We start from the raw sequence: 22,391 nt of genomic DNA, 5'->3' as shown, positions 1-22,391 counted from the left end.
AGTACAAATTGTCCCGCAAATAATAAGTCCTAATACAGCTATGTGAACGGAAAAATAAAAAAGTTATGGCTCCAGGAGGATAAGGAAGAGAAATGAAAATGCAAAAACCAAAAAGCCTCTTGTATCCTAAGGGTTAAAGAGAGTTTATAATAAAACGTAAAAAATAAATAAATAAAAAAACATAAGAAGTTTGTAATAAATAGGTTTGTATCACTTTAACCTATACATAATAATCCATTCATATCCAACGTCATAGAAAAGCAAAGGAACTGTAAATAAAGTCCTTTGTAAAAAGGGTCTGATAGAAACAGTGCCCCTTTTCTTCACTGGCTGGAGTTTGGTATTGCGGCTCATCCCCATTCAAGTACATACTGTACACCCCCGATTTTCAAGAGTTTAAGTTCTTTCTGAAAATAAAGTTTTTCTCATCTCATACAGATTATTTCAACAATTAGATGAGATGAAATGAATGCTGCAATATATAGAAACACAAGTCTATATATTTACCCTATAAAATGTTAAGGGATGCTGAAACATATAATCCATGGATTGCTGTAATATATCAGCGCTGAAATGGTCCAATTACAGATGTAGTAGAGTTAACGCACATGCTTTATGAGACGTGTTATCTAAACTAAATGCGTTAAGCTAAATCCTTCAATTGCTTTTCAATGGCTTATGTCTCAAGATAACGCAATGAGTAAGGGTACTTTCACACTAGCGTTTTTCTTTTCCGGCATAGAGTTCCGTCACAGGGGCTCTATACCGGAAAAGAACTGATCAGGCATATCCCCATGCATTCTGAATGGAGAGTAATCCGTTCAGTTTGCATCAGGATGTCTTCAGTTCAGTCGTTTTGACTGATCAGGCAAAAGAGAAAACCGTAGCATGCTACGGTTTTTTCTCCGGCGAAAAAAACTGAAGACATGCCTGAACGCCGGATCCGGCATTTTTTCCCATAGGAATGTATTAGCGCCGGATCCGGCATTCAGAATACCGGAATGCCGGATCCGTCGTTCCGGCATGCGCATGCGCAGATCGGTAAAAATGCGAAAAATGTACAAGACGGATCCGTCGGTCCGCATGACAAGCGGAGAGACGGATCCGTCCTTGCAATGCATTTGTGAGACGGATCCGCATCCGGATCCGTCTCACAAATGCTTTCAGGCAGCAGCAGATCGGCGGATCCGGCGGCCAGTTCCGACGGCGGAACTGCCCGCCGGATCACACTGCCGCAAGTGTGAAAGTAGCCTTAAGAGCTGGAGTGCTAACCCTGCTACATCTGTATTACTTTTAATCTGCACTTAATGTAATTGAAGGGATCGTAAAAGTAAATTGTAGAAGACAATGGAGTGTGGGAATTAGAATTAATCTGCACTTCTTGTTTTTAATAATTACATTTTTGTAATAAAAGTAAAACAGAAAATGTGCCAATAAAGAAACATATTTCACGCAAGTAAAATAAACTTCCAGTGATTCCGTTAAGTTTCACACTAACCTGAATTCATCAAGCTTCTATGTCAGTTTTCCAGTGTCCAAAAGTCAGAATTTTTTTGTGCAAGAGGTATTTTTGAAATTCACTGAACATCTTAAAATGTAGATGGAGTTTAGCAGAAGTGGATGGGAGACACATTTATCATAATTCATGCTATGATATGACTTGTATCCTGCACTTTCTGCCATCTTTCCCCTTTGCAGGCTCCATCTGTAGTTTTCCCTCAGACAGTAGCTGCTATGATGTCTCACACACACACAGAGATTCTGCTCCCTTAGGGCTAATGCACGTGAACAGGGTCTTACAGGGTACAGGCTGCACAAAACTACTATCTTGCAGGGCCTAAGGGGGAGGTGCATGACACCGAGATTCTCTCAGCCTCCTCACGGTGAACGGGTTTTAAAGGAAATGTGTCACCAAAGATTTTATCTGCCGGTTAATACCGGATGGTAACAACTCCTTTTTTATCTAATCTCTTTTTATTTTCCGTTTGCATATTTATTTATTCTATTACTAAACATGATTATGGGGGCGGCCATCTTGTCTGAGTTGTTCTTAAAGGGTTTCTGTCATCAGAAATAACGTTATGTAGCTGACTAACATTAGCGATGTGCTAATGTCAGCAGGACATAACAGTGTGCTTTATAACTCCCTGCCTGCCACCGTACTCTTAAAGTAAAGACTTATATAATATGCTAATGAGCCTCTAGGTGCTATGCAGCACCTAGAGACTCCGTCTACTCGCCTTTTGGCACGCCCACGTAGGGTTGGGCGATATACCGGTATCACGATATACTGCGGTATTAAAAAACTGGCGATAATCGCCGTTTCCTAAATACCGCAGTATTTCGTGACGTCATAGAAGCGGTCATGTGCGCTGACCGCTAGTAAATCTGCGTCCGCGGCCGCCCGCCCCAGCATGAACCGATACGGGACATTTGCAGAGTACTTGTGCAAATGTCCCCGATACCTGCTGGCAGCTTGCGGCGGCGCTCTTAGCAGTTCGGCCGGCGTGGGGGAAGGAATGCAGAGACTTAAGAACATTCCTGGCACCCGACCTCAGAGGACGCTGTGATCCGCGCAATTAACCCCTCAGGTGATCACAGCGTCCTCTCAGAGTTCGGGTGCCGGGAATGTTCTTAAGTCCCTGCATTGGTGGCAGTGGGCAGTGCGCCCCCCCCCCCCCCTCCCTCCCCAATATTAATCATTGGAGGCCACAGGGTCGTCCCCCCATCATTGGTGGCAGTGGGCCCCCCTCCTCCCTCCCTTCCCAGTATTAATCATTGGAGGCCACAGGGTCATCCCCCCATCATTGGTAGCAGTGGGCCCCCCTCCTCCCTCCCCAGTATTAATCATTGGAGGCCACAGGGTCGTCCCCCTATCATTGGTGGCAGTGGGCAGTTCCGATCGGAGTCCCAGCAGTGTAATGCTGGGGCTCCGATCAGTTACCATGGCAGCCAGGACGCTACTGAATCCCTGGCTGCCATGGTATGTTAGTGAGCAGCATTATACTCACGTGCGCCGTAGCCGGGCGCTCCTTCTTCTCATAGGTCTATGCGGCGCATTAGCATACAGACAGAAGAAGCCGTACAGACAGAAGAAGGAGCGCCCGGCAGCCACGGCGCACGTGAGTATAATGCTGCTCACTAACATACCATGGCAGCCAGGGATTCAGTAGCGTCCTGGCTGCCATGGTAACTGATCGGAGCCCCAGCATTACACTGCTGGGACTCCGATCGGAACTGCCCACTGCCACCAATGATAGGGGGACGACCCTGTGGCCTCCAATGATTAATACTGGGGAGGGAGGAGGGGGGCCCACTGCCACCAATGATGGGGGGACAACCCTGTGGCCTCCAATGATTAATACTGGGGAGGGAGGGAGGAGGGGGGCCCACTGCCACCAATGATTAATACAATTAACGTCTCCTTGTGGCTGCATATTATAAAAGTCTGTTTTTTAAGAGAACGGCGGCAGGCGGGGAGTTAACAAACACACTGTTATGTACTGCTGACATTAGCACATCGCCAATGTCAGTCAGCTACATAACGATTTTTCCCATGACAGAAACCCTTTAATAGCATTTAGAAAGCATTAGAATTTTTTTTTACAGCAGCCCTTATGGGCCACAGACACAATGGTCAGGAGGGGTCCTCATTGACTTCTATGGGAGAGTTTTCTAGGCATGTTCTGTGACCTGCGCAGAGGTCATTGTACAAGGAGAGAAGAGATAAGATGTGACAATCACCTACTGTGAATGGTGGAGCCTGTCTTATCTGTCATTAATCCTGCCTGTAATGATATCACCTCTGTGTACAGATAAGTAGATAACTGCAGTAAACTGATCTGTACAGACCAAGAAGTGGCGCCTGTTATTATTATTAGTGGTGCAAAAACTGCAGGATTTTATTATTTTTGTTTAAATATCAATATTGACCAGGAAAATTAAAAATAATATGATCAAAAATTCTTTAAAAATATGTTAAACATAAAAACGTGATTTAAACAATGGTCATTTTCTGACGACACGTTTCCTTTAATGGCAGCCTTCAAGGTGCTATAAGAGTTACAGTATAAGTAGATTATTTTGCCTTTAATTCTGCTAAATGTAGGAATCCTATACGCACAGACATATACTTTTACGTACCGTCATGTCCTGATACAAAGCTAATAACGGATATATCAGTTTACAAGCAGCCAGTATTTTACAAGCCGGTTAGCCGCGCATGGATTCCTCCCGATGACCTTACAAGCTGTCACATTCTATTAACGGTTATTAATAAAATCTTCACACAATATCATATTCAATACCCTTCTGTACTCTCCAGGGCCCCGTATAGCATTAAAGCCTATTATGGTAAGCGTGGCTTGTTTCGGTGACACCTAGTACACTGGAGGCCTGTGTGTCGTGAACAATGGCTTTACAGCCTGCGCGGACTGCAGCAATTTGCTCGATAACAGACGTAGTATCTGAATAACAAAGATTCATTGTGCAGTGATATCTCCACCGCGGAGAAGAGCGCGCTGTAATCCAGGTCATAATCTGGAGGGAAATGTAAAGCCGATAAACGGCATCGTATTAAAGCACTTAGATTTTATCTTGGAGTCTTTTCAGATGTAATACAGAGGGCTTGTAAAGATGGTCTCAGACATAGGAGGACATAGGACGACTTCCCAGACTCTGTGGCCGAATTCTCCCTATTTGTTGGCTAGAAATTTGCCTTTTCCTTTTGGGCAAACAAAAAAAAGAACCTACAGATATTGCTGGAAATGTATGTCTGGGGTCAGTTTTGCTTGAGTCTGCGTTGGAGTATTTTGTACCAAATATACTAGAAAGATATATTTTTATTTGTTTACATATTGCGGGGGGTGGGGATTATGGGGATGCGGGGGGGGGGGGGGGTTGCATCTTTATATCGCTTACTCCAGTTCTGAAAAGCAAAAGCAGGTGGTGGGAAAGTGGGATTGGTTCATGAGTTTCACTTTAGATTATTTTTAAAAAGTTGCTGGCGGAGATTTATCAAAACTGGTGCAAAGTAAAACTGGTTCAATTGCCCACAGCAACCAATCAGATTCCTCCTTTCAGTTTCCAGAGAGGTCAGAAAAATAAAAGGTGGACTCTGCCAGTTTTCCTTTACACTAGTTTTAAGAAATATCCCCCAATTACTTTTTTGTTACTTAAAAAATAATAATAATTCTGTGATAAATCTGTAGTGACACTACTAGTCAATTTTTTTTTAGGTGTGCAAGTGAACACAAAAAGTGGCAAAGACCTATTTCATATCCCTTTCAAGCGATGGTACGATCAGCCTGTTGGGTGTTTAGAATAGGTATGTGTTCCACATAATGCCTACATGGGATTTTTTGGGTCTGTAAATTTATTAAGTAATAGTCCCCAGAACTACAGTCTTAGGACACCTTTTTATTTCAGGAACGAGAGGGAAAATTAAATATCTGAATACCCCAGCAAGTACTGGGTGAGGGGGCCACATCAACACGGAAAGTTCAAAACATTAAAGTTCTGTGTTCAGCACTAGGGACAACACATACATGGATGAAAGACTGCGCAGGCGCGTACGCGAGGAGTACAGGTGCTCACGTGAGATTATAATGAGTCCTCTGAATGACATCAGAGAGGCTAGGTGGGGACTTTGGGATGCGGTGCTGGGATCCCTTGGAATGGGTGCGGCTGGGCTCCACAGCCCCTTGGGCTCTTTCCAAAGGTGATTGCCAGGTATATAAAAAAAAATAATTATGGCAAAACAAAAGTAATGATAAATTTGACAAAGGTATAGTTGTGACATGCTATAGGAGAACTACCGTAACCTATAAACGGCTCTATAGGCATATGACAGAATCCCTTAAATGCCACTTGTGAACCTAGTCCAGGAGATATGACCTGTGCCACACAGTAAACACCTGAACACACCACACGGCAAGAACCAGAATGACTGCTGTACTTTCCACACGTCTGGAGTAGGTCAACATCTCTGAGGTGACACCAGCCTGATGTGTCCTGCACACATTACCAGTAACAGCACCCTGCCAAGCTCAACAATGGTCGGAGGAGTCCTACATCATCTCCAATTTTCCCCTCATACAATGAATCATCCACTCATGGAATTTTTGGGAATTTTCCCGAGTCCAATTATGTGACCTGACATTGAGACGGCAGCAAGAGGCAAAAAAAAAACTTCATATGTATATTGATGGCAATAAAAAAAATAAAAAAAATGACATGCAATTTTTTTTAGTTTTAATCCCATTTTTTTGCTTGTGAAAAACAGGCATTTTTCAAGTACTACAGAAATGACGATGGGAAAAACGCTTAAAAACAAACAAACGTGCATACCTAGAGCATGCTGCGTTCGGTCCTTAGGGAGGATCACACAAGTTTTTAATGGTGTTTTGTACACTTTTGAGTTTTTTGTGTTTCTTTTTCTTTCAGTAAATGCGCCAACTCCAGGTGTTAGCTGAAAGCTTATGGGAAATATAAAGTGCAGGACACACAAAAACTGTTTAAGTTGAAGACCAGGCCATTTACCGTCCTTCCTGACTAGGAGCGTTTTCATGTTTTTAGTACCTGCGTCTTTGAAAGTCATAAACTTTTTTCTGTTTGGTTATGTAAATAACTTTTGTGCCTTTTCCGGTGATACATGGGGTACGTGGGATATTACATGAGGTTTGTCCCCCATTTTGCCACTTTAGCGACTCCGTTGACAGGGCTCTTAAAGGGTTTCTACCAACACATTTTGACCTAATTAGCTGTCTGACACTAGCGATCTGCTAGTGTCTGCTGTACCTAACCATGCTATTGTAATCCCTTTCTCTGCAGCGGTTACCCTAAAAAACGAAACTTTTATTGCTATGCAAATGAGCCTCTAGGTGCTATGGGGGCGTCTTATCAGCACCTAGAGGCTCCGTCTACTCACCATGTCTGCCGCCCAGCTCGTCCCTGCAGCCCGCCCATCTCTAGATTGACAGCCTCCATTGCGGCCGTGTGCGTCTGTATTCGGCGCAGGCGCAGTGACTGTCTGAACACTCACTGCGCCGGCATCTCCAGTGAGTGGTCTGACAGTCACTGCGCCCGCGCCGAATACAGACGCACACGGCGCAGGCGCGAGAATTCGGCCGCGATGGAGGCCGTCAATCTAGAGACGGGCGGGCTGGAGGGACGACCTGGGCGGCAGACATGGTGAGTAGACGGAGCCTCTAGGTGCTGAAAAGATGCCCCCATAGCACCTAGAGCAGTGATGGCGAACCTATGGCACGGGTGCCAGAGGCGGCACTCAGAGCCCTCTCTGTGGGCACCCACACCCTGGAAAAAGTATATGGTGTACCAATATGCCTTAGACTTTTCCTGCCATTCATCAGCGCAGGGCGCACTATGAACAGCACAGGCAGCGCACTGAATGTAGGCAGGCTATTGTAGATAAATGATAAAGTACATGGAAGATATTCTATATTGGACTGTAGTATTCAAGGTAAATTGCTGTGTTGGCACTTTGTGATAAATAAGTGGGTTTATGTTGCAGTTTGGGCACTCGGTCTGTAAAAGGTTCGCCATCACTGACCTAGAGGCTCATTTGCATAGCAATAAAAGTTCGTTTTTTAGGGTAACCGCTCCAGAGAGAGGGACTACAATAGCATGGTTAGGTACAGCAGACACTAGCAGATCGCTAGTGTCAGACAGCTAATTAGGTCAAAATGTGGTGGTAGAAACCCTTCAAAGGGACAGAAGTCCGTGATAGTTCGCTGGAATGACCAGGCGGAAGAGGCTTTCTCCGCTTTGAAGTCGGCACTGTGTGGGTCCCCGGTTTTGGTGACGCCCGACTTCAAGAGGGAATTTGTGGTACAGACTGATGCCTCCGAAGTAGGCCTCGGTGCGATACTGTCTCAGGAAGTCAATGGGGAGGAGCATCCTGTTGTCTTCCTCAGCCGTAAGCTCACTCCAGCAGAGACCCGGTACAGTATAGGGAGAGAGAGTGCCTGGCCATCAAGTGGGCACTTGAGTCTCTCCGCTATTATCTGTTGGGGAGAAAGTTCCGTCTGGAGACCGATCATTCCCCTCTCAAGTGGATAAGCCAGGCCAAAGAGAGGAATGCTCGGGTCACCAGGTGGTTCTGGTCTCTGCAAAACTTTAAGTTCACAGTAGAACACAGGACAGGCCGGTTACAGGGAAACGCGGATGCCCTGTCCCGAGTACACTGTCTGGCGTGTGTTCACCGCCTAAGGGTTGAATAAAGGGGGAGGTATGTAGGAAGGCGCAGGGGTCCGTCATTGACGGAAGGTACGTGTCACTAAGGTTCCTGGCCTCGGTGAGATAAGAACCGGTAGTTTTGTGTGTCGGCGGCAGCTAGTGCTCGCTGACACGGTTTTACTTAGTGTGGCTGTAAAGCCAATCTGGGCCGGTTCTTATTGGGAGCAGCCAAGAGCAGCGTGGGTGGCTGTTCCCTACGTCCAGGCCAGGTTTTGGGCTGGGGTTTAAAAGCCCAGCCAGCAGCTCAGCTGGTTGTGGAATGAACCTCCAGGTGATAGTGGAGCTCTGTGTTTTGGGAGCCGAGTTCTGCGATACTGCAAGGCTGAGAGCTGCCAGCTGGAAGCCAGGCGCCCTAATCCCTGCTGCGGACTGCCAGGTGACATGTTTTGAGTTCTGTGGACTTTTACTGTGTGAATTAACACGAGGATTCCTGCGTGTGAATTAACACCTGGGCCCTGCCAAGTATTGTGTTTCTTTTCTGCCTTTCTGTGTGAATAAACACTGACTTTTGCTTTTCAACTGTGGTTTTGCCTCTGCATTGCGTCCGCTTACCCTGCCTACCAGAGCAAATCCCTACTATAGTTAATGGACAGTAGGCAAGCGGTTAATTAGGTGGCTTTTTTGGAGTCTTTAGCATTTTTTTCCCTCTTTTCTTTTAAACACATGTGGAAGCTTTTGCCATTTTTGCTAGCGTTTTGACATCTCCTTTTCAATGTTAAAAAAAACACCAGAAATAAAAATGTGGTTCACGTTGTTGTTTTTTTTTTTAAAAGCCACTCAAAAAAATACAAAAAGGTATGTAGTATGAAAAAAACATGAGCTGGTTCTATGGAGTTAAGTGAACACAATACGACATAGTAAATTTGTGTGCGTAGGGTCTTAGCGCTGCATCACCTTTTGCTCAAGAAATGTGTTAAAATCAAAAGGGTTATGGCAAGTAGAACTACTGCAGCCTTGTTCCTATCAAGATGTCTTCAAGGACAAGCAGATGGCTTGCTGGCTATGGAGACATCTGGCCATGTGTCATCAGAATTAGCTGACTGAGGACCCAAGGCAGTGCAGAAAGGGGAGCCCGATTTCTCTTCTATGGTAACACGAAGACTCTTCCTTAGGCCCCTTTCACACGAGCGGGTTTTCCGCGCGGGTGAAATGCGAGACGTGAACGCATAGCACCCGCACTGAATCCTGACCTATTCATTTCAATGGGTCTGTGTACATAAGTGTTTTTTTTTTTTCACGCATCAGTTCTGCATTGCGTTACAATCGCGGCATGTTCTATATTCTGCGTTTTTCACACAGCCCTGGCCCCATAGAAGTGAATGGGGCTTCAGTGAAAAACGTATTGTATCCGGAAGCAGGTGCGGGTGCGATGCTTTTTTCACTGACGGTTGCTAAGAGATGTTGTTTGTAAAGCTTCCGGTTTTTATCACGTTTTAACGCATCAAAATGCATTGCACCCGCGTGGAAAAAAACTGACTGAACAAAATGGTGCGAGTTTCACTGAACGCATCCGGAGCTAATCCGTCACGCTCGTGTGAAAGAGGCCTTAAAATGCATTATGGAAAGTGGAATGTAAGGGTCTGTTCACACAGTTAGCCTTCGGCAAATCCACTGTCAAATCTGAGGCAGAGAATAGAAGCTGAACTGGCATGTGGATCCACAGGCGGACTAGCTGAACATACTGTGAATTATGAAATCTTCAGCACGGTCAGCTGGATTTAGTTTTTCTGGAATATGTGACTTTCATTTGCATTAATGATGGAATGTCAGGATTGCACCTAAAACCTGACAAAATTCACAAAAACATGTGAACATGGCCTAATGGGCACCGCAGGGCATGCAGCTGTATAAAAGAAAGGCCAGAAGGCCTCATGCACACGACCGTATATTTGGTGAAGTTCGTATGAAGACCAATTCATTTTAATGGGGCCGCAAAAAAAATGTGTCCATGCTGTAGTCCCGCAAAAAAAAAAAATATATATTAGAATGTGTCCTATATTTGTCTGTTTTGTGGGCAAGGATAAGACATTTTTAATTAAGGGAATATGAAAATGGCGGCATGCACCCGGCTGGTTTTTATCCTTAGGATAGGTCATCAATATCAGATCATTAAGTGTTCAATTCCCTGCAGCCCCGCTGATCAGCTATTCCACAGTAGCAGCTACAAAGGAAATAGGTGCCAAAGCTACAAAGCTCCCTCCACTGTGTAGTGAATGGAGCTGGTTACTGCAGCACTGCCCCCTTTCACTTCAGTGGGGGCAATGCTGCAGTAACCAGCACCTACCTCTAAGCAGTAGATGGAGCTGTGTAGTTCTGTTGCTGGAGCTACTGCAGAGCAGCTAATTGGCAGGGGAGCTGAGAGTCAGAAAGCCGCTGATCTGATATTTATGACCTATCATAGGCATAGGCCATCAATATAACATTCTGAGAACCCCTCTAAGAAGCTTGCCACAGTTTGGCGCCTCTTTTGGCCCTCCTAGTCTGCTTGGTGACGCTACACAAGTGTCGAATCAGCAGCGTTGTCTTTTTCACCTGCTGTATCCAGCCCTGACATTCTTTTTCATGCTTGCCAAAGCTTGCTATTTATAAGTGATCACAATGCCCTGACTTTGGCAATCTCAATTAATAGGTTACTTGGAAGAGACAATTAGAACAATGAAGCCATTTATAAACGCACACCATGTAGTAAATAACAAAGAGCGCTCTGATCGGCTCCGTGCACTGGGAAGAAGGCAATACAAATCCACTCTTTAAAAGGCTGTCTGAAAGTTTTTCCATTTAGGCCTCAATCACACGAACGATACGGACTGTGAAACTGATGGTTTTGCATGCAAGTTCAATCACTTTTTTTTGCGATTGCGTTCATTGCGCACATTTTTTCTGTATAGATTGAGACCAGCTTGCATGCATTTTTCACCCGCATAAAGAAAAACTGAAGAATCTACACCTAGCACCATCAGTGATGCCTTCCGTTTTTCACACAAGTCCCATTGACTTCTATGGAGTCAGGGCTGCGCGAAAAACGCACAATATAGAACGTGCTGTTTTTTTCCCCCTAAAAGTTGAGATGATGCTCAAAAAAGGACGCTCATGTGCACAGACCCACTGAAATGAACGGGTCAGGATTCACTAAATGCATCACATCCAGACAGAAAACTCGCTCGTGTGAAAGAGGCCTTAGGGTTTTGCATGGGATCCACTAAATAATAGTGATGAGGTTGTTATACCATCTTCACTGCCTTCTGCAACTTGGATCATAAGGAAGCTTCCAAGATACCCTACTGCAGCACCCACTTGGCTATCTTAAAGGGATTGTCCACATTCAGAGCTGAACACGGACATAGCCTCATTATTGTCACCGACTCTTATGGGCGGGCTTTAGAGCTGCCCTAGGCGATGCTAGGGAGGCTCATCCCCGTCACCGCCTGCCATTGTCTACCCCCCCCAACACCGGATGTTTTCATCCGAACACGCGGAAAAGCAGCAGCGGCTGTGCGCGGACCAGGAGTGGCGCAGGGAGTCGTAGGGGGGGGGGGGGGGGGGGGGTGTAACTCCTTTAACATCATAGTAATTACCTTGTGCCTATATTTAATACTCTAACTCACCTGCAGCTTTGATCTCTGTCACGTCATGGCCCACTTACCTGATATCGGTATAGGAGATACTTCCTCCTTTACTACCGGCATATTATAGGCAATAATATGCTAACTTTTACGTTTTCTCCTTACTATTATATTAGTGTGACTTGTTAAATGTGTCGTCCAGCCTCATGACACTGTTGTTACACCTTGTGGCACGGCGACAAGTGACCACCGCAGCCAATCAATGCATGTGTTGACACCACTGAGGTCACTGCTGTGGCCAGTGATTGGCTGCAGTAGTCACATGACAAGATAGCATCACATTGCTAATGCCGAGTGATCAGAGACTGGCAGGGAACAGAGAAGCATCAGCATGGGAGCAGCAAGGTCACCACATTTGTTACTTTATACAAGGTTGGAAAACTTTCAAACATAAGGTATCATGTAGAAGGCCCCGTGGGGGCCACACCCTGGACCCCGATATTATAATGACAGCAAAGGTGAATTCAAATCAATCGGATTCACAAAAACAAAGCCTGTGGAATGAGAGTGAGCGCACTCACCAGGCTGATGGAAGCTCGGTGACAGTTCTCTCGCCACGGCCCTTGCAATGTCCGATTCCTGGCGTGCAGCTTGGCTTGCCTGGTCAGCGGCATCCCCCTTAGCACGAGCATGAGCTGTCCTACAACAGAGGAAACATTCTGTTACAGGGGTTGATCGACAAAAAGTATTCCACATTTTTTAAACCAGTATCTGAATACATACCGTATGTAATTGCATGTAATAAACATTTAGTTTAGCCACCGAGTTATTCAATACCATGTATCTGTATAGCGCCACCTGCTGTTTGTTCTTTTACTAATTTGTCTGTCCACCCTGGCCTCCTTAAGCTGTCACCAAGTGTGGCAGAAAAACTTCCCCTGAGAAAGGACACGCTCCCTTAGAAAGGACACGCCCCAGCTTGAAATATATCTAGCAGAGCAATTTGAGCAATGAATGGGGATATCTCTGGATCCATGTGAGGTACAGGGCTGGTTCTAGCTTTGTTCTAGAGATTCTCATGTATTGTATGATGTCTGATTTTCATTTTTTACATTAATTAACATTTTTACATTAAGTGACATTTATCATGTAGAGAAAGTTAATACAAGGCACTTAATAATGTATTGTGATTGTCCATATTGCCTCCTTTGCTGGCTTTAGGTTACTCTCACACTAGCATTTTTACTGGATCCGGCAGGGTTCAGCAAAAACGCTTCCGTAACTGATAATACAACCATCTGCGTCCGTTATGAACGGAGACGGCTGTATTATCTGTAACATTGCCAAGACGGCAGAGAAAACTGATCCGTCTCCATTGACTTGCACAGGGGGTCATGATGTCTTGCTTCGCATCCCAGGACGGAAAGCAAACTACAACATGTCGCGGTTTGCTCTCCGGTATAGGAACGCGACTAAATGGAACGGAATGCATTTTGGAGCGCTCCATTCTGTTCAGTTTTGTTCCCATTGACAATGAATGGGGACAAAACTGAGGCGTTTTTTCCCCCCCAGTATTTAACCCCTATGACGGATCTGAATAACAGAAAACTAAAACACTAGTGTGAGAGTAGCCTTATTAAATTTTTCCAAAAGGGATGCCCAACCTGCGGCTCTCCAGCTGTTGCAAAACTACAACTCCCAGCATGCCCAGACAGCCTACAGCAGGGCATGGTGGGAGTTGTAGTTTTACAACAGCTGGAGGGCCGCAGGTTGAGCATCCCTGCCTTATACACTGCTCGAGCAGATATGAGGTGGTCTGGACGAGAGCTGCTGCGCATGCGTGCCTATGTGCGTTCCCACAGTCCTGACCACCAGAGAGGCCGACGCTTTTTCCTATAGTGTGCAAGCACGACCACTGCTGCTGGATTACAGGGTGGTCGTAACCACTGGATATGAGCAGTGAATAATGTGACAGAAAAATAAATCAAGCCAGTAAAGGAGGCAATATGGACAATCACAGTACATTAGTAAGTGCCTTGTATTAACTTTCTCTACATGATAAATGCCATTTGCTAAAGTGAGACAACCCCTTTAAGGCTACTTTCACACCTGCGTTTAGGTGCGGATCCGTCTGGTATCTGCACAGACGGATCCGCACCTATAATGCAAACGCTTAGATCCGTTTGCATTACCATTGTAAGTCTAGACGGATCCGTTTGCCTCCGCACGGCCAGGCGGACACCCAAACGCTGCCAGACTGATGCAATCTGAGCGGATCCGCATCCACTCAGAATGCATTAGGGCTGTACGGATCCGTTTGGGGCCGCTTGTGAGAGCCTTCAAACGGAACTCACAAGCGGAACCCCGAACGCAAGTGTGAAAGTAGCTTAAGATACAGCATGCGTGGCAGCCTAAGGGTTACACTGAGCCTTACTCCTTTTCCTGGGTTTTCTGCAGCTTTGCCAGGTGACAGAGGTAGAGGAAACAAACTGTTTGCTCACAGAGAAAACAAAAGACAGATGTCTCCAGTGTGACCCACGAACAAACACAGCTCCACTTCACTCTGTACACGTGAAGATCCTGTGCCGAGGTCCCAGCGCGTCGCGTAGATTTATCACTGGACATTCTCATACAGGTCAGAAGGCTCGAAATCCGAACTCGTGATGGTCTCCTGAAGGCAGCGCAGCATGGTCGGAATAACACTAAGAATGAATGAGGCAATCACCATCCAGGGGACAAAACATCCTGTACTCGGTGAGGAGATGGAAGCTATATGGGTGATAAGGAAACCAGTCGGAATGACGTGCCCCTTAGGAAGGCCTGATAAGTAAGTGCCGTGATCGGCATACTTTCCATGCCGAGTCCTGGCACTCACTGCCCATATCTGTGCATGTTACGCAGCATGAGGCCGGTCTTACACAACAGATAACTGCTTAGATGCCTGGGTGGGCAATTAACATTGTGATCTCAAAGACTTAGGCCGCTTTCACACAAGCAAATTTTCCGTGCGGGTGAAATGCGTGACGTGAACACACAGCACCCGCACTGAATCCTGACCCATTCATTTCAATGGGTCTGTGTACATGAGCGTTTTTTTTCACGCATCAGTTCCGCGTTGCGTGAAAAACACAGCATGTTTTATATTCAGCATTTTTCACGCAGCCCTGCCCCTATAGAAGTGAATGGGGCTTCAGTGAAAAACGCATAACATCCGCAAGCAGGTGCGGATGCAATGCGTTTTTCACTGATGGTTGCTAAGGCTACTTTCACACTAGCGTTATTATTTTCCAGAATAGAGTTCTGTCCTCGGGGCTCAATACCGGAAAAGAACTAATCAGTTTTATCCTAATGCACTCTGAATGGAGAGCATTCCGTTCAGTATGCATCAGTTCAGTCCCTCTTACGTTTTTTGTACGGAGAAAATACCGCAGTTTTCTCTCTGGCCAAAAATACTGAACATTTGCCAGAATGCCGGATCCAGCATTGATTTCCATTAAAATGTATTAGTGCCGGATGCGGCATTAAGTGTTCAGGCAAAACGGAACTGGAGAAAATTAATACCGGATCAGTTTTTCTGGATGACACTGGAGAGAGACGGATCCGGTATTGCAATGCATCCTCTGCCGCAAGTGTGAAAGTACCCTAAGGGCTGTTTCACACGAGTGGATGCTGTGCGTGACATCCGCTGCGTGAATGACAGCCAAGACCCGATGCAGACAGCAGAAGCACGGAGCAGTAACATGACTGATAATGCTCCGTGCCTCTCTGTGATCTCTTTACTACGAAATCAGGGTGACAACTTTATCTCACTGTGATTTCGTAGTAGAGAGATCACAGAGAGGCACCGAGCATTATCAGTCATGTTACTGCTCCGTGCTTCTGCTGTCCGCATCGGGTCTTGGCTGTCATTTACGCAGCGGATGTCACGCACGGCATCTGCTCGTGTGAAACAGCCCTTAGAGATGTTGTTTGTAAACTTTCCGTTTTTTATCACGCGCGTGAAAAACGCATCAAAACACATTGCACTCGCGCAGAAACAACTGAACGCAATCGCAGACATAACTGACTGAACTTGCTTGCAAAATGGTGCGAGTTTCACTGAACGCATCTGGACCTAATCCGTCAGGCTCGTGTGAAAGGGGCCTTATAGGTGAGGTCTGCCCACTGGTTGTCCCCAGGCCCTGCATACACAGTCACTCTCCTCTTAAGGTCTACACTACAGTATATGACTAAGTGCCAAATGAGCCTCCATTGAGCAGACATATATGGAATATTTAGTGAGCTCCCCCTGGTGGTGGCTGCGGACGGCATAATCATCATAATGCTATCATCTGACTAGGATTAGGTCAAGAGAAGCAGGGCATTTGGAGTTCAGTAACAATCCAAAATTAAGTAAAAAGTGAAACTATAAGTCAGGCATGTCCAAACTACGGCCCTCCAGCTGTTGCAAAACTACAACTCCCAGCATGCCCTAATAGCTGTAAGCTATCCAGGCATGCTGGGAGTTGTAGTTTTGCAACAGCTGGAGGGCCGCACTTTGGACATGCCTGCTATAAGTACACTGACACTTGACTGTTCTTTTACACAGTGCATTTACAATATTCTACAGTTTAAATATACATAAAATGATAATTACCTTTGTAAATACTTTTTATATTAAGAATAGATTATAAGCTTGTAAGAGGGTAAAACCAATGTCCCCAATATACAGATACCAGATTTTGGGGGGGGGGGGGGGGTTTATAGAGTGCTAGGCATCCAGCTAGAAAGGACATTAAAGAGATCCTGTCAGCAGTTTTGACCATGCAAATCTGCTGACAGCGCTATTTAGGAGGTGGGAAGATCAGAAAAACATACCTTTCATTTTGTTACCAGGAGTAGTGTGAATATGAACTTTTATTCTGTCAGGCTCTGCTCAGGCAATTGTCCAGGAGGTGGTGCTTCACTAGGAAGTGCCCTCTGCTCTGAGCTACTTCCGAACCCCTCCCCTGTGAGTGACAGCTGCAGCATCCAACCAGGAGGCCCCTACAGCTCTCACTCACAGCAGTGGGGAATGGCTGTGACGCAGTGATTCGGCAGTGCTGTCGGCCCCACTTTAAGGAGGAGTTCTGTGAGTAGAGCCCTGCCTCTCAGCATTGCTGAAAACACTCATGATTATGCCGAGTGGCTGAGATGAACGGACTGACAACCAGCAGCATTAAATACTGCACCGAACACCCTTTCCAGTCACGTTCCTCTGTATCTGAGGTTTTTCTTACCTTTTGCAGCATGTGGCCGTTTAAAAATTGCTCCCATTTGTTCCGGATCTTAATTACATTGCTGTTAAAAAGTGAAACGTTTCAATGACGTAAATTGACATATTGGTTGCTTGCCGCATGACAACTAGCCTGGTTTTCTAGAAAACAATCTGGGCTTCTTGGAATCTTCTTGACAGTGAACAGCTGACATCTCTGCTTTTCTGATGTATAACCTGCTGGCTGACAGCACACAATGGCAAGAGCACACTCTGCCACATGCTCACCCAGAACAATTAACCCCTTAATGACTAGGCCGGTGGTCCAGGATTTTGATGTGCAATCCTCAGGATGGGTCCAACACTTTGCACCCCCCACCAATCAGCTTCCATGGTAGCCTTGGTGCTGGAAGTAGGCACTGGAACCACTGTACACAGGTCCGTCCATTCTGGAGAGGATGCAGTCAATGGGAGCAGCGCCGCAGGACATGTCTTCATCCACGCTCGTGTTCATGAGCCCTAAGAGCACTTTCACACTGTCAGTATTTTCCATCAGCGATCCCAAAAGAACGAAAAGACACAAATATTTGTATTATACCTTTTCGCTGTAGGCTCCACTGACCAAATACTGACCGTGTGAAAGTGGCCTATGAGCCTTTAGTCTCCCATAGGATCACGGGGAAACCTGGTGAGCCGATCAAAGAAAAAATCCCCTCTTGGTCTTGCCTGCCACACGTATGGGCAGTGATGCCATGCTGAGCGCTGTCCACTCCTCTTGGCTGCAGTCCAGAAGACCCTGAACCTCCTATGGACCACCTTCGCCTCTCTGCGTGCACTCAGGAGAACCCGACCAGTTCACAGACTGCTATAGACAGGAGCCCGATACATTTAGGGTACAACCACAAAGCGCGGCCGTGTGGCCCCTGTAATGCGTACCTGCCGCGCTCTATTAAACTGTTTAGTTAATGGCTGCGCGGTATTGAAGGCGACACACGGCCATTAACAATACATACCCACAGTACACTGCAGTCTCATCAGTTTATTACAGCCCGCTGCAGCCTGTATGACCATGCTGCATGACCGTGTCTTACCCGTAGGGCTCATGCAAAACAGCTTGCATTCTGCAGAACGTTACGCCCAGCCCCTAATAGAACAGTCCTATCCCTGTCCGTAATGCGGATAATAACAGGACATGTTCTATTTTTTTGCAGAACGGACACGGAATGTATATGGAGTCATTTCTTTTTTTTTTTGCAGCCCCATTGAAGGGAATGGTTCTTCATAAGGGCCACAAAATAACCAGGACAGGCACGGATAAAAAATACGTTTGTGTGAATGAGCCCTTAGGTTACGTCCATGCCGTCGAGCGACTGCGAAATGTTATATTATGGAATCACAAGTTGAGCCTCCTGTTCATGTTCATTTATATACAGATTTGTGAATGGTACAGATTTGGGAAACCTGGAATGCCTTGGTTGACAGGTAGCAGACTTACTACAAGTCAGGAGCTATCGTACAAACACATCGGGGAGGTCTGCATGCAGAGGGTACCATACACTAGGCCTCGTTCACACAAGCGTATTTGTAATCCGTATACGGCGCAGATTGGGGAGATTCATTTCCATCGGTATTTGAATTATACAGCATGTCCAAGTTTTGCGCATATTTGTTTCCAAATACGCACGTTACAGTCTATGGGAGTGCATCAAAACCGCAGGTAGGAAAGACTACACATGAAAATCCTGATGGAATACTGACGCAATACTGATGACAATCTGGAATCCATGCTTTTTCAGGAGCCGAAATACGGACGGATTTCAATACCCTTGTGTGAGGGGCCATAACGTTACATCCAAATTCAGAGAACCAGGGGTTTGTCAGGACATGATATTGCCCCACCAGGGGGCTGTGCAGACATGCTGGCGACACACCTCATTGCTGTAATACAACCTGGATTTTCTATCAATTCTATTTATTCTTCGGGCAGAGAGAAATATTACATTTTACCCACCGACTGACCAATCTATTCACAGCTCATGATACATTGTATGGAATTAGGTCCATTGCATAAATATACACACCCTGTATTGGAGAATATAGGTAGCAGAGGGAGTATTACTTTATACTCAGCACTTCATAGAGGAGCCGATGGTGTCATTAACTGAATGAAGTGAGCAGAACAAACTCTTCACATCTCGGGATCACATAACCCAAGTAACTAAAGTCTTAGAGGATGGAAGATTCTTCTATTTCACTTTTGCCCAGAGGGGTTCCTTCATAACAAAAACAAGACAATCTCCAACAGATTTTCCAATATATTTTGTTGTTTTTGTTGCAGAAAAAGGTACAGTAAAAAAAAAACAAAAAACAAAGCACTGGATTCATACATCGTCGTCACCTGAAGAACCCTACTGTCTGTAATGAGGTCCGTCGGGTTTCTGTTCCGGTTTCGGTCCCTCTGCCAGACAAAATACTGCTGCATACAAAGGATATTGTGTTGGGCTGTGATGGACCATGTGATGAGCACAGTGACATCACCAAAGGTCCTTTTCCTCCCAGGTCCTCAAAGAAGAAGATAAAAGACGAGCCGGACTGCACGAACAAGTGGATGAGGTGAGTTTAATTATTTTTTTTAACCCCTCCATTCTGTATTAAGAATGCTATTATTTTCCCTTATAACCATGTTAAGGGAAAATAATAAAATCTACACAACACCGATCCCAAACCGAACTGAAGAAGTCCGGGTTTGGGTCTGGGTACTGAAAAATGCATTAAAAACGCTTTGCACTCGCACGGAAAATATGCGTTGCCCATTTTGCGGAACAAAATGCCCTGCCTTCCGTAGAACTGTCCTATCCTTGTCCGCAAAACGGACAAGAATAGACCATGTGCTATAATTTGCAGGGGCCGTGGAATGGATATACTGTTACGGACTGCACACGGAAAAGTACACCAGCCCTGGAGTGGAGTAGAAATTAGACTGCTATTGCAACAAATTCAGGCACAAAAAAAGCGCACCTACATACACAGGTTGAAAGAAAAGTCACAAAAGTAAAAAAAAAACACTTCTGAATTAGGCTAAATGCACACAAACGTTGCTTGTCTGTTCACTTTTTTTTTTGTGGATAGGATGCGGGTCTGCAAAAAATGCGGACAGCACAACGTATGCTGTCCACATCAGCATAGAACATGTCCTATTCTTGTCCCTTTTAGGCATTGTTACAATGGATCCACACAAAAAAAAAAAACGGATGGCATACGGATCCGCAAAACACATATGGTCTTGTGCATGTAGCCTTAGTCAAAAAAACAAACAAACAAACAAACAAAAAACTGGCGAACAAGGCTATAGTAAATGTGACCCACTGATTGCAAAAAACGCCAGAAAAACCTCAAAAAATGCTTCAAAAATCGCAGGTGGAAAAAAAAAGCAACACCAAACTATTGTGTGGCAGGTTTATTGACCAGCATCGATGATCACACGAGAAGAGCACCAAAGAATGGGCTCATGCACACAAACTTATATTTTTTTCCTGTGTCCCTTCATTTTTTGCGGCCTGTATGCGGAACCATTCACTTTAATGAGGCAGCAAAGAAAAATGGAAATGAGGCGAGGTGAACGCATTGCACCCGCACTGAATCTGGACCCATTCATTTCTATGGGGCTGTGCACATGAGCGGTGATTTTCATGCATCACTTGTGCGTTGCGTGAAAATCGCAGCATGCTCTATATTGTGCGTTTTTCATGCAAAGCAGGCTCCATAGAAGTGAATGGGGCTGAGTGAAAATCGCAAGCATCTGCAAGCAAGTGCGGATGCGGTGCGATTTTCACGCATGGTTGCTAGGTGACGATAGGGATGGAGACCCGACCTTTATTATTTTCCCTTATAACATGGTTGCTAAGTAAATTAGGGATGGAGGGGTAAAACATTTTTTTAACTCACCTCATCCACTTGTTCGCGCAGCCCGGACCATGTGATGAGCGCAGTGACGTGACCAAAGGTTCTTTTTTCCCAGGTCCTCAAGGAAGAAGAAAGAAGACAAGCCGGGCTGCACAAACAAGTGGATGAGTTGAGTTTAATTATTATTATTTTTTTTTAACGCCTCCATCCCTAATTTACTTAGCATTCTGTATTCAGAATGCTATTATTTCCCCTTATAACCATATTATAAGGGAAAATATAAAAATCTACAGAATACCTAACCCAAACTCAGGAACAGGACCTGTGGTGACGTCACTCCGGTCATCACATGATCTTTTACCATGGTGATGGATCAAGTGATGGACCATGTGATGACCGGACTGACGTCACCACAGGTCCTGTTCCTGCGCACAGCACAGAAAGAAGACAGAAGAGATGCCGGCTGCGCGATTAAGTGGATTAAGGGGAGTTAAATTTTTTTTTTTTTTAACCCCTCCGGCGCTATTTTCACTATACATTCTGTATTCAGAATGCTATTATTTTCTCTTATAACCATGTTATAAGGGAAAATAATAATGATCGGGTCTCCATCCCGATCGTCTCATAGCAACCGTGCGTGAAAATCGCACCGCATCCGCACTTGCTTGCGGATGCTTGCGATTTTCACGCAACCCCATTCATTTCTATGGGGCATGCGTTACGTGAAAAACGCACAAAATAGAGCATGCTGCGATTTTCACGCAACACATAAGTGATGCGTGAAAATCACCGCTCATGTGAACAGCCCCATAGAAATGAATGGGTCGGGATTCAGTGCGGGTGCAATGCGTTCAACTCACGCATTGCATCCGCTCGGAATACTCACCCATGTGAAAGGGGCCTAAGGGTACTTTCACACTTACATTTTTCTTTTCCGGCACTGAGTTCCGTCCAAGAACTGATCAGGCATATCCCCATGCATTCTGAATGGAGAGTAATCGTTTCAGGATGCATCAGGATGTCTTCAGTTCAGTCATTTTGACTGATCAGGCAAAAGATAAAACCGCAGCATTCTACGGTTTTATCCCTGGCCAAAAAAACTAAAGACTTGCCTGAATGCCGGCATTTTTTCCATAGGAATGTATTAGTGCCGGATGCGGCATTCAAAATACCGAAATACTGGATGCGCAGACCGAAAAAAATAAAAAAAAAATAAATGCTGGATCCGTTTTGCCGGATGACACTGGAAAGACGGATTCGGCACGTCAATGCATTTTTCTGACTGAACAGGCATTTTTAAGACTGATCAGGATCCTGATCAGTCTTACAAATGCCATCAGTTGGCATACGTTTTGCCGGATCACTCTGCCGCAAGTGTAAAAGTAGCCTTAGACGCGAGACTTTCGGTAAAATGCGGAAAGCATGTGGCTGGTATC

At 45.4% G+C, this 22,391-nt stretch overlaps 1 protein-coding gene across 1 annotated transcript in view; it reads right to left on the bottom strand.

The window, feature by feature from the left end:
• Positions 1 to 22,391, bottom strand: part of JPH1 (junctophilin 1) — a 108,722-nt gene that overhangs the window by 28,415 nt on the left and 57,916 nt on the right. The window contains exon 3 of the mRNA XM_044293372.1: positions 12,401 to 12,519. Coding sequence (XP_044149307.1) covers positions 12,401 to 12,519 — 119 coding nt within the window. The remainder of the gene's footprint in view (positions 1 to 12,400; positions 12,520 to 22,391) is intronic.

The sequence above is a fragment of the Bufo gargarizans genome, chromosome 5 (genome assembly GCF_014858855.1).
Source record: "Bufo gargarizans isolate SCDJY-AF-19 chromosome 5, ASM1485885v1, whole genome shotgun sequence".
Classification (NCBI taxonomy): Eukaryota; Metazoa; Chordata; class Amphibia; order Anura; family Bufonidae; genus Bufo; species Bufo gargarizans.
The sequence above is the reverse complement of the archived record's forward strand: the minus strand, read 5'-3'. Positions and strand labels throughout refer to the sequence as shown.